This window comes from Borostomias antarcticus (genome assembly GCF_949987555.1).
Source record: "Borostomias antarcticus genome assembly, chromosome: 36".
In the NCBI taxonomy this organism is placed as follows: domain Eukaryota; kingdom Metazoa; phylum Chordata; class Actinopteri; order Stomiiformes; family Stomiidae; genus Borostomias; species Borostomias antarcticus.
Window position 1 is genome coordinate 1,604,744 of NC_140269.1, and position 15,000 is coordinate 1,619,743.

At 50.0% G+C, this 15,000-nt stretch overlaps 3 protein-coding genes across 3 annotated transcripts in view; 1 reads left to right on the forward strand and 2 right to left on the reverse strand.

Moving 5' to 3' along the window:
* vps52 (VPS52 subunit of GARP complex) overlaps positions 1 to 6,055 on the reverse strand; it is a 17,901-nt gene extending 11,846 nt beyond the window's left edge. Inside the window, exons 1-10 of the mRNA XM_084461133.1 lie at positions 5,969 to 6,055; positions 5,113 to 5,200; positions 4,951 to 5,003; positions 4,795 to 4,870; positions 4,580 to 4,647; positions 4,055 to 4,230; positions 3,555 to 3,705; positions 2,708 to 2,808; positions 2,000 to 2,132; positions 1,776 to 1,833 (exon numbers count right to left, since the gene is read on the reverse strand). Coding sequence (XP_084317259.1) covers positions 1,776 to 1,833; positions 2,000 to 2,132; positions 2,708 to 2,808; positions 3,555 to 3,705; positions 4,055 to 4,230; positions 4,580 to 4,647; positions 4,795 to 4,870; positions 4,951 to 5,003; positions 5,113 to 5,200; positions 5,969 to 6,052 — 988 coding nt within the window. The 5' untranslated portion in view covers positions 6,053 to 6,055. The remainder of the gene's footprint in view (positions 1 to 1,775; positions 1,834 to 1,999; positions 2,133 to 2,707; positions 2,809 to 3,554; positions 3,706 to 4,054; positions 4,231 to 4,579; positions 4,648 to 4,794; positions 4,871 to 4,950; positions 5,004 to 5,112; positions 5,201 to 5,968) is intronic.
* Positions 6,056 to 6,338: 283 nt separating this feature from the next.
* rps18 (ribosomal protein S18) lies at positions 6,339 to 9,234 on the forward strand. The gene is made up of 6 exons (XM_084461135.1): positions 6,339 to 6,406; positions 7,017 to 7,115; positions 7,215 to 7,301; positions 7,876 to 7,977; positions 8,345 to 8,436; positions 9,107 to 9,234. The coding sequence occupies exons 1-6, from the start codon at positions 6,404 to 6,406 to the stop codon at positions 9,180 to 9,182; spliced, it is 459 nt and encodes a 152-aa protein (XP_084317261.1). The 5' UTR covers positions 6,339 to 6,403; the 3' UTR covers positions 9,183 to 9,234.
* A 2,960-nt stretch (positions 9,235 to 12,194) lies between these two features.
* Positions 12,195 to 15,000, reverse strand: part of LOC311328019 (E3 ubiquitin-protein ligase RING2-A-like) — a 7,261-nt gene continuing 4,455 nt past the window's right edge. Inside the window, exons 6-7 of the mRNA XM_084461134.1 lie at positions 13,813 to 14,032; positions 12,195 to 12,765 (exon numbers count right to left, since the gene is read on the reverse strand). Of these exons, the coding sequence (XP_084317260.1) occupies positions 12,616 to 12,765; positions 13,813 to 14,032 (370 nt within the window). The 3' untranslated portion in view covers positions 12,195 to 12,615. The remainder of the gene's footprint in view (positions 12,766 to 13,812; positions 14,033 to 15,000) is intronic.

The following is a 15,000-nucleotide window of genomic DNA, read 5'->3' on the forward strand; positions in this document are numbered from 1 at the left end:
CTCTATATACCCCTAGTTTAGCCTCTATATACCCCTAGTTTAGCCTCTATATACCCCTAGTTTAGCCCCTATATACCCCTAGTTTAGCCCCTATATACCCCTAGTTTAGCCTCTATATACCCCTAGTTTAGCCTCTATATACCCCTAGTTTAGCCTCTATATACCCCTAGTTTAGCCTCTATATACCCCTAGTTAAGCCTCTATATACCCCTAGTTTAGCCCCTATATACCCCTAGTTTAGCCTCTATATACCCCTAGTTTAGCCTCTATATACCCCTAGTTTAGCCTCTATATACCCCTAGTTTAGCCTCTATATACCCTAGTTTAGCCTCTATATACCCCTAGTTTAGCCTCTATATACCCCTAGTTTAGCCTCTATATACCCCTAGTTTAGCCCCTATATACCCCTAGTTTAGCCTCTATATACCCTAGTTTAGCCTCTATATACCCCTAGTTTAGCCTCTATATACCCCTAGTTTAGCCCCTATATACCCCTAGTTTAGCCTCTATATACCCTAGTTTAGCCTCTATATACCCCTAGTTTAGCCTCTATATACCCCTAGTTTAGCCTCTATATACCCCTAGTTAAGCCTCTATATACCCCTAGTTTAGCCCCTATATACCCCTAGTTTAGCCTCTATATACCCCTAGTTTAGCCTCTATATACCCCTAGTTTAGCCTCTATATACCCCTAGTTTAGCCTCTATATACCCCTAGTTTAGCCCCTATATACCCCTAGTTTAGCCTCTATATACCCCTAGTTTAGCCTCTATATACCCCTAGTTTAGCCTCTATATACCCCTAGTTTAGCCTCTATATACCCCTAGTTTAGCCTCTATATACCCTAGTTTAGCCTCTATATACCCCTAGTTTAGCCTCTATATACCCCTAGTTTAGCCTCTATATACCCCTAGTTTAGCCTCTATATACCCCTAGTTTAGCCCCTATATACCCCTAGTTTAGCCCCTATATACCCCTAGTTTAGCCTCTATATACCCTAGTTTAGCCTCTATATACCCCTAGTTTAGCCTCTATATACCCCTAGTTTAGCCTCTATATACCCCTAGTTTAGCCTCTATATACCCCTAGTTTAGCCTCTATATACCCCTAGTTTAGCCCCTATATACCCCTAGTTTAGCCTCTATATACCCTAGTTTAGCCTCTATATACCCCTAGTTTAGCCTCTATATACCCCTAGTTTAGCCCCTATATACCCCTAGTTTAGCCTCTATATACCCCTAGTTTAGCCTCTATATACCCCTAGTTTAGCCCCTATATACCCCTAGTTTAGCCCCTATATACCCCTAGTTTAGCCTCTATATACCCCTAGTTTAGCCTCTATATACCCTAGTTTAGCCTCTATATACCCCTAGTTTAGCCTCTATATACCCCTAGTTTAGCCTCTATATACCCCTAGTTTAGCTACTATATACCCCTAGTTTAGCCTCCATATACCCCTAGTTTAGCCTCTATATACCCCTAGTTTAGCCTCTATATACCCCTAGTTTAGCTACTATATACCCCTAGTTTAGCCCCTATATACCCCTAGTTTAGCCCCTATATACCCCTAGTTTAGCTTCTATATACCACTAGTTTAGCCTCTATAATACTTCTAGTATAACGTCTATAATACCCTATAATAACCTATCTATATACCCCCAGTTTAGGCAGTATAATACTACTATTAGAACCTCTGAATAACCATCTTCTAAATGATTCAAGTGTGAATGTCCTGTGTGTCCAGACAGTGGGTCTGTTGATTAAATGAAGGATATCTTTCTTAGCTGTGTCCTCCACCCCCATCAGGTCATCTTTGTCTGCCACCTCCTCATACTGCCAACGACACAGAAAGAAAGAAACACTTCCACCAGTTATAACAACATTTAGTTCTTCGAGAAGACAAATCAAATAACATTTAATTCATTAGTTTCACTCATTCAGTGAGAACTCTCCGGGAACCCCGGCCTCTCCCTGAGTGGCACCCGTGTGCTTCACCCACCTGCACCTTGAGGAGCCGACCGCTGTAGGACTTGAAGTAGCTGTAGTAGATCTTACTCATGGTGTCCACGTACTCATCCCTGATCTCCTTAGCAACAGTCCTCTCATTGGCCAGGAGGAACTGGTAAAAGAACCTATAGGAGGAAGAAAGAGATAAACAGACCAATTGGTTAAGATTATATTCGGTGAAATCAAGTGTTCACCTGTATTTGAGCAGGGGGTTCTGAGGTATACACCATGAAGACAAACCTGTATTTGAGCAGGGGGTTCTGAGGTATATATCATGAAGACAAACCTGTATTTGAGAAGGGGGTTCTGAGGTATATATCATGAAGACCCACCTGTATTTGAGCAGGGGGTTCTGAGGTATATATCATGAAGACAAACCTGTATTTGAGAAGGGGGTTCTGAGGTATATATCATGAAGACAAACCTGTATTTGAGCAGGGGGTTCTGAGGTATACACCATGAAGACCCACCTGTATTTGAGCAGGGGGTTCTGAGGTATACACCATGAAGACAAACCTGTATTTGAGCAGGGGGTTCTGAGGTATACACCATGAAGACCCACCTGTATTTGAGCAGGGGGTTCTGAGGTATATATCATGAAGACCCACCTGTATTTGAGCAGGGGGTTCTGAGGTATATATCATGAAGACCCACCTGTATTTGAGCAGGGGGTTCTGAGGTATATATCATGAAGACCCACCTGTATTTGAGCAGGGTATTCTGGGGGATCTGGTAGTTGGTCATGGGCTTCCTGAAGGAGTAGATCTTCTGCAGGATGAACTCTCTGATCTTGGTGACGGCCTGAGGAACAAATAGACCAGCAGCGGTTTCATGAGTTCTGTCTCTCACAGGCTCTCATCCCACACCTCTGGGCTCTCATCCCTTACCTCCAGGCTCTCATCCCACACCTCTGGGCTCTCATCCCTTACCTCCAGGCTCTCATCCCACACCTCTGGGCTCTCATCCCTTACCTCCAGGCTCTCATCCCACATCTCCAGGCTCTCATCCCACACCTCCAGGCTCTCATCCCACACCTCCAGGCTCTCATCCTACACCTTCAGGCTCTCATCCCATACCTCCAGGCTCTCATCCTACACCTCCAGACTCTCATCCCTTACCTCCAGGCTCTCATACCTTACCTCTGGGCTCTCATCCTACAAACCCCAGGCTCTCATCCTACACCTCCAGACTCTCATTCTACACCTCCAGGCTCTCATCCCTTACCTCCAGGCTCTCATCCCTTACCTCCAGGCTCTCATCCTACACCCCCAGGCTCTCATCCCACACCTCCAGGCTCTCACCCGACACCCCCGGGCTCTCACCCCACACCTCTCATTGCTGTCTCAGTCTGGCCTTGTCACTCTCCCCCTTCATAGTCTGCCCTTCCCCCCACCCCTCCAGTTTCTTTATCTCCGTCTTTCCCAGTGTCGGAAACTTTCCATGGAAATGAATGGGAACTGTATGGAAAAGTATATAATCATATGAGTATAGTGTTCTACACTAGTTAAAGCAGCCTTTTCAAACGCCCCCCCCCCCCCCCCACCTACCTTGATCTTCAGGCGGTCCACAATGTCCTGGATGTCGGAGCAGGCCAGCGTCTCTCTGAAGCTCAGCTCCTTGGCGAAGTTGATCTTGTTGTTGAGCTCGTGGAGCTGCTCCAGGAAGTCCTGCTCTGTGACCGGGCTCTCCATGACGACGCTGCGGAGGGGAGACACGCCAGACAAGACTCCGTCGACATCATCCACATCCTTCAAGCTCTCCCTCTCTCTTTTCCAACCCCCTCTCTCTTTCTCTCTTCCCCTCCCTCCCTCCCTCTCCTCCACGTTCTCTTTCTCTCTTCATTCCTCTCTCTTCCACGGTCTCTTTCCCCCTATCTTCGCCTCTGCCTCTTCCTCTCTCTCACTCACTCACGCACACACACACACACATACACACACACATGTACAGACGCGCGCGCGCACACACACACACACACACACACACACACACATACACACACACACTCCCTCCCTCCCTCCCTCCCTCCCTCCCTCCCTGCCTCCCTTACGAGATCATGGCCTCAGGCACCACCAGCTCATCCACCAGCTGGCTGAGGTGGCTGCGCACGGCCTGCCTGTTCTTCAGACGCACGTTCATGCTGACCGACTGCTGCTGCAGCGTCTGGATCTCACTGCTGATGGAGGACAGGTCACTCTGGAAGCCACTCAGCATGCCCTCCATACGCTGTGGGGGAGGGGTGGACAGAGAGAGAGAGGGTGATAGAGAGAGAGAGAGAGAGAGAGAGAGAGCGAGAGAGGGAGGGTGATAGAGAGAGAGGGAGTAAGAGGGTGATCGATAGATAAAGTGGGGTGGGTGGGGACAGAGAGTGGGAGAGAAGGAGAGAGCGGGGGGTGAGAGAGAGGAGGAAAGAGAGAGAGAGAAAGGGAAGGAAAGGAAGGAAGGAAGGAAGGAAGGAATGAAGGAAGGAAGGATAGAAACGATGGGCTTCGTGAGATGCCTAGGGGAATGAGAGCATTTGGGGACAGCAGTAGTACAGAAGTCACCATTCTTTTGATGCCTGTGGTACACTCACCTCCAGTATAGAGTCACAAGCAGTGATCTGGTTGTGCAGAGAGGCAATGTTCTGACTCTCCTTGATGTCTAATGTGAGTCTGGTCAGGGATTCTCCATGAGGGTAAATGTAAAGCTAGCTAAAATTATTCATAAAATGTACCAAAATATTACCCACGTTCTGAGTCCCAATAACCAAAGTGGCTTCATGAACCCAACATAGCATGGGAAGGATACAGTCTTTGATGGAAGCCTGCTCAATACGCTGAAGTTCTGTCTCCACTTGTTTAGAGTACTGCCTCAGGTCAACTCCCTAAAAGTCACGCGAGAGGACATCAGCTCATATTTTACGATTATCACACTAACATTATCATGACACTGTAATAGTCTTACCGTTTTCAGGGCCTCCTTCACCAAGTCATCTTCCAGATTGGCCTGGATGTGAACTGTGAAACGCATACAGGGGGAACGGTTAGCTAGAGGCGCAGCACATCAGTGTACCATACAACCACCCGGGTATCATCAAACACAAACTAGTTTTGATAGAAGACTCACTGTCTACTTCGTCCAAGATGAACTCGTCTGTGGTCAAGTCCAGGTCGCCCAGGTTGAGAGGAGCGACGGCGTCCCCGTCCATTTTCATCTGCATGACAGAGGAAGGAATGGCTTCACGTACGTATGAGGTACGGGATGGACCCAGGAAATGAATCTAGTTCTCGAGCTGAGGTGCTAAAGCGTTCAGTAGCTAGTGAGTAGCTAGTGAGTAGCTAGTGAGTAGCTAGTGAGTAGCTAGTGAGTAGCTAGTGGCTACTGACAGCAACACGTTAGCTGCTGTTGATTTCATGTCCAGGATTTTTAACTGCTAGCTTTTCATTCAACACTCACGCAGGGCAGTAACAAGCTAGTAGCAACCGTGCTAGCTAACGTTAGCTTGCAGGGGTCTCTCCAGTGGGCTAGCACTAACGTGAGCTTGGGGTCTCTCCAGTGGGCTAGCACTAACGTGAGCTTGGGGTCTCTCCAGTTGGCTAGCACTAACGTGAGCTTGCAGGGGTCTCTCCAGTGGGCTAGCACTAACATTAGCTTGGGGTCTCTCCAGTGGGCTAGCACTAACATTAGCTTGGGGTCTCTCCAGTGGGCTAGCACTAACATTAGCTTGGGGTCTCTCCAGTTGGCTAGCACTAACGTGAGCTTGCAGGGTCTCTCCAGTGGGCTAGCACTAACGTTAGGGGTCTCTCCAGTTGGCTAGCACTAACGTTAGCTTGGTCTCTCCAGTTGGCTAGCACTAACGTTAGCTTGCAGGGGTCTCTCCAGTGGGCTAGCACTAACGTTAGCTTGGGGTCTCTCCAGTGGGCTAGCACTGACGTTAGCTTGCTAGCTAACATTGATTGATACGGTCGTTAGGTGAGGTTACCTCGTCCTGTAGATATGCCATAGCGTTCTCTGTCTGGCTGACAGCTGTGTTTACGTCTGAGACCCCGTCAGCTACATCCGCCATCGCTTCAGCTTCCAAAACATGGACGGAAAGTGTGCAACCGTTACTGTCCCCCTGGGAAACGGATTGACAATAGAATATTTACTAATAAATAATATGGAACTAGTTTAAATGAAAAGTATGTGCTGGGTGTAATGAATAAATCTACCTATACGGTCGTAAGGCAACATATTATTTTTTTATAAATTATATAATATTAAATAAATCAAATCTATATCTACGATAGTTCGTTCTTGTTGTCAAGCGGAACGGTTTCCACCGATGGAATCACTTCCTCCGCGAACTCTCGTGGAATGCGTACAAGCCATCGCGAGACGCTCGGGACTTCCTCTTCGCACGGAACCTACTTCCAAGATGGTGAGTGTGAAATCGATGTACCCGAAGTACTCACAAAATCTGCACTCATCGTGTTATTAAGAAGACTCTTTAATGGTTTTAAGCAATTATGAGGATCTTACATGTGTGATAATGAACCGAGAGAGGGAATTGATGCAGGAATTGTACGTTATATTGCTGAAAAGATGGATGTCGAAGTCCCATTACCCGCGCTGACGCTGGCGTGTAACCAGCTCGAATTCAAAAGACTTCACAGCGAAACTATTACTTTCGTTACTGTCCCGTTTATGGCCCCTGTCACTTATAACAAGTGTTCAGTAGTCACTTGCGCGGTTTGTGAGAATCGTGGCTGGTTAGCCAGGTGCTAGTAATGTAATTCCCACATAGTGAGCTGAGGTCCCATTCATGTTCTCCCATGCTGACTTGTGGATTATGCATGTAGACACGTTTTTATGGTCTCCCCTAACATACGTTCACTTTAAGCTTTTGCTTACAATACGTTGTATGGGTCGTGTTGCCGTTTCCAACAAGGTTACTTGCTAGATAACTTATCATAATTTAATGTGACCATAGCTACTAGCTAACATCCATCCCAAGCTCAACTCAACTGCTTCTATGCTCTCCTCCCTAGTCTCTGGTCATTCCTGAGAAGTTCCAGCACATCCTCCGTGTTCTCAACACGAACATCGATGGCAGGAGGAAGATCGCCTTCGCCATCACTGCCATTAAGGTAAACGCCGTAACTGGCTTGCATCGAACGTTGAACTATACAGGCGACTGTTTTTCAATCGGGTTGTGAGTAACGGTCCGCCTGTGTGTTCTCTGCCAGGGTGTTGGCAGACGCTACGCCCATGTCGTCCTGAGGAAGGCCGATATCGACCTCAACAAAAGGGCTGGAGAGCTGACCGATGATGAGGTGAGACCGCGGGTCGAGGTTGATGTCTCCTAGTCACCCCTGTACACTTTATTTTTTATTTGTTTCATGTTATCTGTGGCTGGCTGTGGCTCAGGAGGTAGAGCGGGTCGTCCAGTGATCGTAGAGTCAGTGGTTCGAATCCCTGCTCCTCCTGTCCACATGTCTGTCCTTGGGCAAGACACTGAACCCCATTGCTCCCAATGAGCAGACTAGCGCCTTGCATGGCAGCTGCTGCCATTGGTGTGGGTGAATGAAAGGCCATTGTAAAGACCTTTGGATAAAAGCGCTATAAGTGCAGTCCAATTAACTTTTATTTTGACCAGAAACAACAGGTATAGGTGATCTGATAACAATATGGTTTAGCTGTGGGCCCTGTTGGATGCTGAAGGCCAGTCCAGTGTTGTGTAGCCTGGCTTGGCATGCTAGTAAAAGTAATTGCGGCCCCCTGCCGAATGTTACATAGTCTTCACTGCTGTCTGCATACAAAGCAGAAGGGGATTCCTCTAACTGTATGTCAAAGCAAAGCTTCTCGCTGAGTGTTGTAAGCATGTCACTGATCGCTGTTTTCTCGTAGGTGGAGAGGGTCGTGACCATTATGCAGAATCCTCGCCAGTACAAAATCCCAGACTGGTTCCTCAACAGACAGAAGGACGTAAAGGATGGCAAGTACAGCCAGGTACGTGACTGACGGACGCAGCGTCCTTAAGAGCCTCTTATAGGGGGAGAAGGAACATTCAACATTTGGAGCAAAACTAGTAGCATTGTTGAACTGTCCCATTGCTCTGATGCGAGTTGATTTTTTTTTTTTTTACATTTTAATCCTAAACGACTTAAAACAATAAGTATGTTCGTCTCGACTAGAGATATGGAACTGACTGCACGTCCCAGTCATCGTCAGTAAAGCCTTCAATAAGCCGCCAGCAGTCAGAGAACTAGAGACACATTGTCACTCACTGTACCTCCTGTCTTTGTCGCGCACCTTTGTGTGTGTATATGTATATATGTGTTGGTATCCATCTTGATAATGTTATTGTGTGTTCCAGGTCCTTGCTAACGGTCTGGACAACAAGCTGAGAGAGGATCTGGAGAGGCTGAAGAAGATCAGGGCTCACCGTGGTCTCAGGCACTTCTGGGGGTAAGATCTCCTGACCACCTACCATGCATGCTATGTCCTGGCACAACCTACCATGCTATGTCCTGGCACAACCTACCATGCTACGTCCTGGCACAACCTACCATGCTACGTCCTTGCACAACCTACCATGCTACGTCCTGGCACAACCTACCATGCTACGTCCTGGCACAACCTACCATGCTATGTCCTGGCACAACCTACCATGCTACGTCCTGGCACAACCTACCATGCTATGTCCTGGCACAACTCTTGGCCTAGCCGCACTGTGGTGTGACTCGCAACGGTAGACCCTAGCTCCGTTGAGATGGCATCATCGCTAACACTGGGGTGCGCGACCCCCGCCCCCCTCTTAGACCGATGGTAGCTCTCCAGCGGGAGGGCTGGGCCTCCATGGGCCTAGCAGGACAGTACACCATGAATCACTTTAAAAGCTTAAATGAAGAATACTGCATCTGCTTAGAATGTCTGCTGTTGATTGTTGACAAATACTGTCCCACTGAATATTTGCTGTCGAGGACTAGTACTTTATTAGTTTAGTCATCCAGTGTACATAAGAACTGATTGATCATCTGTACTTGCTTGGTTGCCTTTGTGTGATGAATAGTGGTTAATCTTGCCTGTGTGTTCTGGTAGTTCTCATAACTGACTGGCTCTCCTCTCTCTCTTCCAGTCTGCGTGTGCGCGGTCAGCACACCAAGACCACCGGTCGTCGCGGTCGCACCGTCGGTGTGTCCAAGAAGAAGTAAACCGTCTCCCTGCTGCCCTCGTGTGTCAATAAAAACGCCACAGTTCACAAACCTGCTGTTGTGCTGTCTTCATTATGCCATACAGCCGTACTCTACACTGCTCTAGTGCAGTTGAGATCATGGCTAAGGTGGTCGTTCCATGACTAGCCTGTGGTATTGATTGCCAACCCTTACCATCTTGTACATTAGTCATCTTGCCCTGGGGTTTCTGTGGGGTCTGTCTGGCTGGTGTTTTCCTCAATTCCTCTACCATCAGCTTCAGCGTGTTTGTGTCAGATCTCAGTACTGAGGAGGAACAGAGTTGGTTCAGTGTCATCTCAGTACTGAGGAGGAACAGAGTTGGTTCAGTGTCATCTCAGTAGTGAGTAGGAACAGAGTTGGTTCAGTGTCAGATTTCAGTACTAAGGAGGAACAGAGTAGGTTCCAGGCTTGTCGCACTGACTGACCTGGGAATGACTGATGTTGAGAGGGATGCAATGTTCTGAATGCTGCAGGTGTGATATTCTAAACCTTAGTTGAGTCATACCTGTATGTTGGCAACGTTACTCAAGCAAAGGAATGTAACACCAATTTGGTCAAAGATGAGTCTTGGTTTATTGTGCCTGACCAAGAAGAGCAGATATACATACAAGCCAAGTAAGGTAGTTCCAAGTGAAATATATTGCCTTTTTATATTGTACAAAGATTGTATCAAAAACTGAGGTAAGAAACCTTCTATACTGGGAGAACAGAGTGCATCAGATAGCACTACGTAGACTTGGACGAATTAATGAAATGCAATTACAGGTGCTATAGATTACATTTTGATGTCAACTGGGAAAAAACTACCAAGCTTTTAGAACGATTCAGAATAAAAAATTGCCTCTCCCACAAACAAATAGATCATGAACTTAAAAATGTTGATGGGTCCAAAATTAATACTGTGTTTATCTCCCACATGTCTGAGATTTGGTTGGCACCTCTTAACACGAGTCATGAGCCAATAGGATGACGACGTTGGTACCAAGAAAGTATCTCTGTCATAATACTGTTGGCTCACGAGCCTTGTTAGAGCGTTATTTAAAAAAGATTAATCTACATAAAATTGTAATCTACAGCACTTTTAAAAGGTTAGGGAATTAGCAGTAATTATAAGCTCTTAACTATTGGTCCACGATCAGTTTGGATCACTTAGGGAATGAACCAGAAAAAATTACCAAGCCAGCCAGGTATCTTAGAATCTGTCAGACAAGCTTAAATATGCAGGTACCAGAGCTTGACGTTCTCTCAGGAACCAGAGCGTGACGTTCTCTCAGGAACCAGAGCGTGACGTTCTCTCAGGAACCAGAGCGTGACGTTCTCTCAGGAACCAGAGCGTGACGTTCTCTCAGGAACCAGAGCTTGACGTTCTCTCAGGAACCAGAGCGTGACGTTCTCTCAGGAACCAGAGCGTGACGTTCTCTCAGGAACCAGAGCGTGACGTTCTCTCAGGAACCAGAGCGTGACGTTCTCTCAGGAACCAGAGCGTGACGTTCTCTCAGGAACCAGAGCTTGACGTTCTCTGAGGAACCAGAGCTTGACGTTCTCTCAGAACTGCTAACGTACAGAAGGTCCCACAGACACCTCTTTCTGGACCCGTCCATTAAACATGCTCAGTAGGTACGGATGTAGGAACACCCCCATCAGATTTACCAGTCACACTCGTCCTCTACTGCAGAGCGCTTCAGTCACACTCGTCCTCTACAGCAGAGCGCTTCAGTCACACTCGTCCTCTACTGCAGAGCGCTTCAGTCACACTCGTCCTCTACTGCAGAGCGCTTCAGTCACACTCGTCCTCTTCAGTCACACTCGTCCTCTACAGCAGAGCGCTTCAGTCACACTCGTCCTCTTCAGTCACACTCGTCCTCTACAGCAGAGCGCTTCAGTCACACTCGTCCTCTTCAGTCACACTCGTCCTCTTCAGTCACACTCGTCCTCTTCAGTCACACTCGTCCTCTACAGCAGAGCGCTTCAGTCACACTCGTCCTCTTCAGTCACACTCGTCCTCTACTGCAGAGCGCTTCAGTCACACTCGTCCTCTTCAGTCACACTCGTCCTCTTCAGTCACACTCGTCCTCTTCAGTCACACTCGTCCTCTTCAGTCACACTCGTCCTCTTCAGTCACACTCGTCCTCTTCAGTCACACTCGTCCTCTACTGCAGAGCGCTTCAGTCACACTCGTCCTCTTCAGTCACACTCGTCCTCTACTGCAGAGCGCTTCAGTCGTCCGCGTCGTCCCAGGATATTTAATGCGATACAAATGAACAGATGCAGCAGTGCTGAGTCATCAAAGCTAACTATTAAATCCAGACGGACTGCAGCTACACGCAGCACAAACAAGAATTTCTTTAACCAGTCATCCCTCGGACCTGAGCGGTCACCGGCCAGTGGGGGTGTTGGGGGAGGTTGGCTCTAGGGGGGGTGTAGGGGAAGGTTGGCTCTAGAGGGATTGTGGGAGGTTGGCTCTAGAGGGGGTGTAGGGGGAGGTTGGATCTAGAAGGGGTGTAGGGGGAGGTTGGCTCTAGGGGGGTGTAGGGGGAGGTTGGATCTAGAGGGGGTGTAGGGGAAGGTTGGCTCTAGAGGGGTGTAGGGGGAGGTTGGCTCTAGAGGGGGTGTAGGGGGAGGTTGACTCTAGAGGGGGTGTAGGGGGAGGTTGGCTCTAGAGGGGGTGTAGGGGGAGGTTGGCTCTAGAGGGGTGTAGGGGGAGGTTGGCTCTAGAGGGGGTGTAGGGGGAGGTTGGCTCTAGAAGGGTGTAGGGGGAGGTTGGCTTCATGGTGGGGTGTAGGGGGAGGTTGGCTCTAGGGGGGGTGTAGGGGGAGGTTGGCTCTAGAGGGGGTGTAGGGGGAGGTTGGCTCTAGAGGGGGTGTGTAGGGAGAGGTTGGCTCTAGAGGGGGTGTGGGGGGAGGTTGGCTCTAGGGGGGGTGAAGGGGGAGGTTGGCTCTAGAGGGGGTGTGGGGGGAGGTTGGCTCTAGGGGGGGTGTAGGGAGAGGTTGGCTCTAGGGGGGGTGTAGGGGGAGGTTGGCTCTAGAGGGGTGTGGGGGGAGGTTGGCTCTAGAGGGGGTGTAGGGGGAGGTTGGATCTAGAGGGGGTGTGGGGGGAGGTTGGCTCTAGAGGGGTGTGGGGGGAGGTTGGCTTCATGGGGAGGTTGGCCCTGGAACGGTGGTCTTGTGCAGGGCCAGGGTGGGAATGCAATTACCAAATACTCCAGATTCACTTGACTGATCTCTCGTCCTGTGGGCCTGCGAGTGAATACTTTTATATGGTGTGTTAGATCGAAGTCTGATCCTGTGTCAGTTTTGCTGTTTCCCCCTCTCATTGGTTAGGGCTTAGGATCTGGAGGCAGGGCTGATCCCAGACCAGGGCCTGAAGCCCGGTCTAAGAGGGGAGGGGTGAAGAGAGAAAAGCCTCCTCGTTCTCAGCCCTCCTTCTGCTGTGGGGACTTCTGCTGCTGTTGTTGTTGTTGTGGCTGTTGGTCCTTGGTGGGGGCGTAGTAGAGCTCCAGGGGCTTCCTGACCTTCCAGTACTTCTCGTTGACCAGCTCCAGGGTCAGAGAGCCATTCAGAGTCTGGGAGAGGAAAGGAGAAAAAGAGAGGAGGAAGAGTTAATAGAGAGACAGAGGGGCAGTGGAGATGAGGAGTAGAGAGAGGGGGGGGGGTAGGGGGAGGGAGGAGTAGAGAGAGAGGGGGGGGGTAGGGGGAGTGAGGAGTAGAGAGAGAGAGGGGGGGGTAGGGGGAGTGAGGAGTAGAGAGAGAGAGAGAGAGGGGGGGTAGGGGGAGTGAGGAGTAGAGAGAGAGAGGGGGGGGGGGGGTAGGGGGAGTGAGGAGTAGAGAGAGAGAGGGGGGGGGTAGGGGGAGTGAGGAGTAGAGAGAGAGAGAGGGGGGTAGGGGGAGTGAGGAGTAGAGAGAGAGAGAGAGGGGGGGTAGGGGGAGTGAGGAGTAGAGAGAGAGAGGGGGGGGGTAGGGGGAGTGAGGAGTAGAGAGAGAGAGAGGGGGGGGTAGGGGGAGTGAGGAGTAGAGAGAGAGAGGGGGGGGGGTAGGGGGAGTGAGGAGTAGAGAGAGAGAGAGGGGGGGGTAGGGGGAGTGAGGAGTAGAGAGAGAGAGGGGGGGGGGTAGGGGGAGTGAGGAGTAGAGAGAGAGAGAGGGGGGGGTAGGGGGAGTGAGGAGTAGAGAGAGAGAGGGGGGGGGGTAGGGGGAGTGAGGAGTAGAGAGAGAGAGAGGGGGTAGGGGGAGTAGAGAGAGAGAGAGAGGGGGGGGTAGGGGGAGTAGAGAGAGAGAGGGGGGGGTAGGGGGAGTGAGGAGTAGAGAGAGAGAGAGAGAGGGGGGGGTAGGGGGAGTGAGGAGTAGAGAGAGAGAGGGGGGGGTAGGGGGAGTGAGGAGTAGAGAGAGAGAGAGGGGGGGTAGGGGGAGTGAGGAGTAGAGAGAGAGAGAGAGAGAGAGAGAAGGATGAACGGAAGACAAGGGGGTTGAGACGCGTGAAGAGGGAGGTGAGGAGGGGAGGTCAAAGGTCACATACGGGGATGGAGAAGTGAACACAGACGGGTTCTAGCTCGGGCTGAAACAAGTCCCGTCTGGAAAGAGCCGTCGGCCGGGCGGCGAGCGGCGTGCATACTCACAGAGAACTGCCCCGCCGGCGCAGTGATGTAGATGGTGTACTGCTTCTCACTGACGTTCTTCAGGCTCGGCCCCTCTCCTCCTCCTCTTTCCTCTCCTCCACCTCCTCCTCCCCCCTCCGTATCTTTCTGTCTGTCCCTCTGCCTCTCCTCCAGGGCGATGCGTAGGGCCAGGTACTTAGACAGGTGGTCCACAGTGGCGTTGGCTGTGGTCTTCACGTATCTGAAACACGCACGCACACACGCACACACACACACAGAAACGAATTACGTGTCCGAGCTCCACCTCCGCATATCAAACCTGTTCTTGTTCTTATTAAAGTGTCTTATCGTCACCTTCTTAAAATAAGGGCCTACAGTAAGTCCCTCCATCCATCTTCATCCGCTTATCCGGGGTCGGGTCGCGGAGGCAGCAGCTCCAGCAGGGGGCCCCAGACATCCCTTTCCCTAGCAGCATCAACCAGCTCTGCCTGGGGAATCTTTAGCCGCTCACAGGCCCGTGCGGAGATGTAATCCCGCCACCTAGTCCTGGGTCTACCCCGCGGCCTCCTCCCAGCCGGACACGCCTGGAACACCTCCCTAGGGAGGCGCCCAGGAGGCATCCTCACTAGATGCCCGAACCACCTCAACTGGCTCCTTTCGACGCAAAGGAGCAGCGGCTCTACTCCGAGTCTCTCCCGGATGACTGAACTTCTCACCCGATCTCTCAGGGAGACCCCAGCCACCCTCCGGAGAAAACTGATTTTGGCCGCTTGTATCCGTGATCTTGTTCTTTCGGCCATGACCAATCCTTCATGACCATAGGTGAGAGTAGGACCGAAAATAGACCGGTCCAATCCAAGCTGGCCGCGAGGGACTACAAATTAAAGTGCCACCTCAAATGTGAAAACCACAACAGGCCTATGCTCTATGTAAGCACAACTAGCGATTCATCAAGACAGATTGATGAAAACAACCGTTTCGCGGCAGAAAATAGATTTTTAGAAACTGCATTCTCAGTGCCCCGACCACCGTCATTACATGGATATACTGGCTCGCGCTGGATTTTACATTTCTTCTACAGGCCTCCGAACTACACCAAAGTGATCTCGGTGAGTCAAACGTCTTATAATATGTCGTAAATAAGGTCCAGGTTGTCAAAAACGAGCATTGTCCTTTAAAAATAAAACACAAAAAATAGAATGGCCTAAG

Coding starts and splice junctions, on each gene's coding strand:
- rps18 (XM_084461135.1), top strand. Junction 7,116..7,214: donor TCGCCATCACTGCCATTAAG/GTAAACGCCGTA, acceptor GTTCTCTGCCAG/GGTGTTGGCAGACGCTACGC. Junction 7,978..8,344: donor AGGATGGCAAGTACAGCCAG/GTACGTGACTGA, acceptor TGTGTGTTCCAG/GTCCTTGCTAACGGTCTGGA.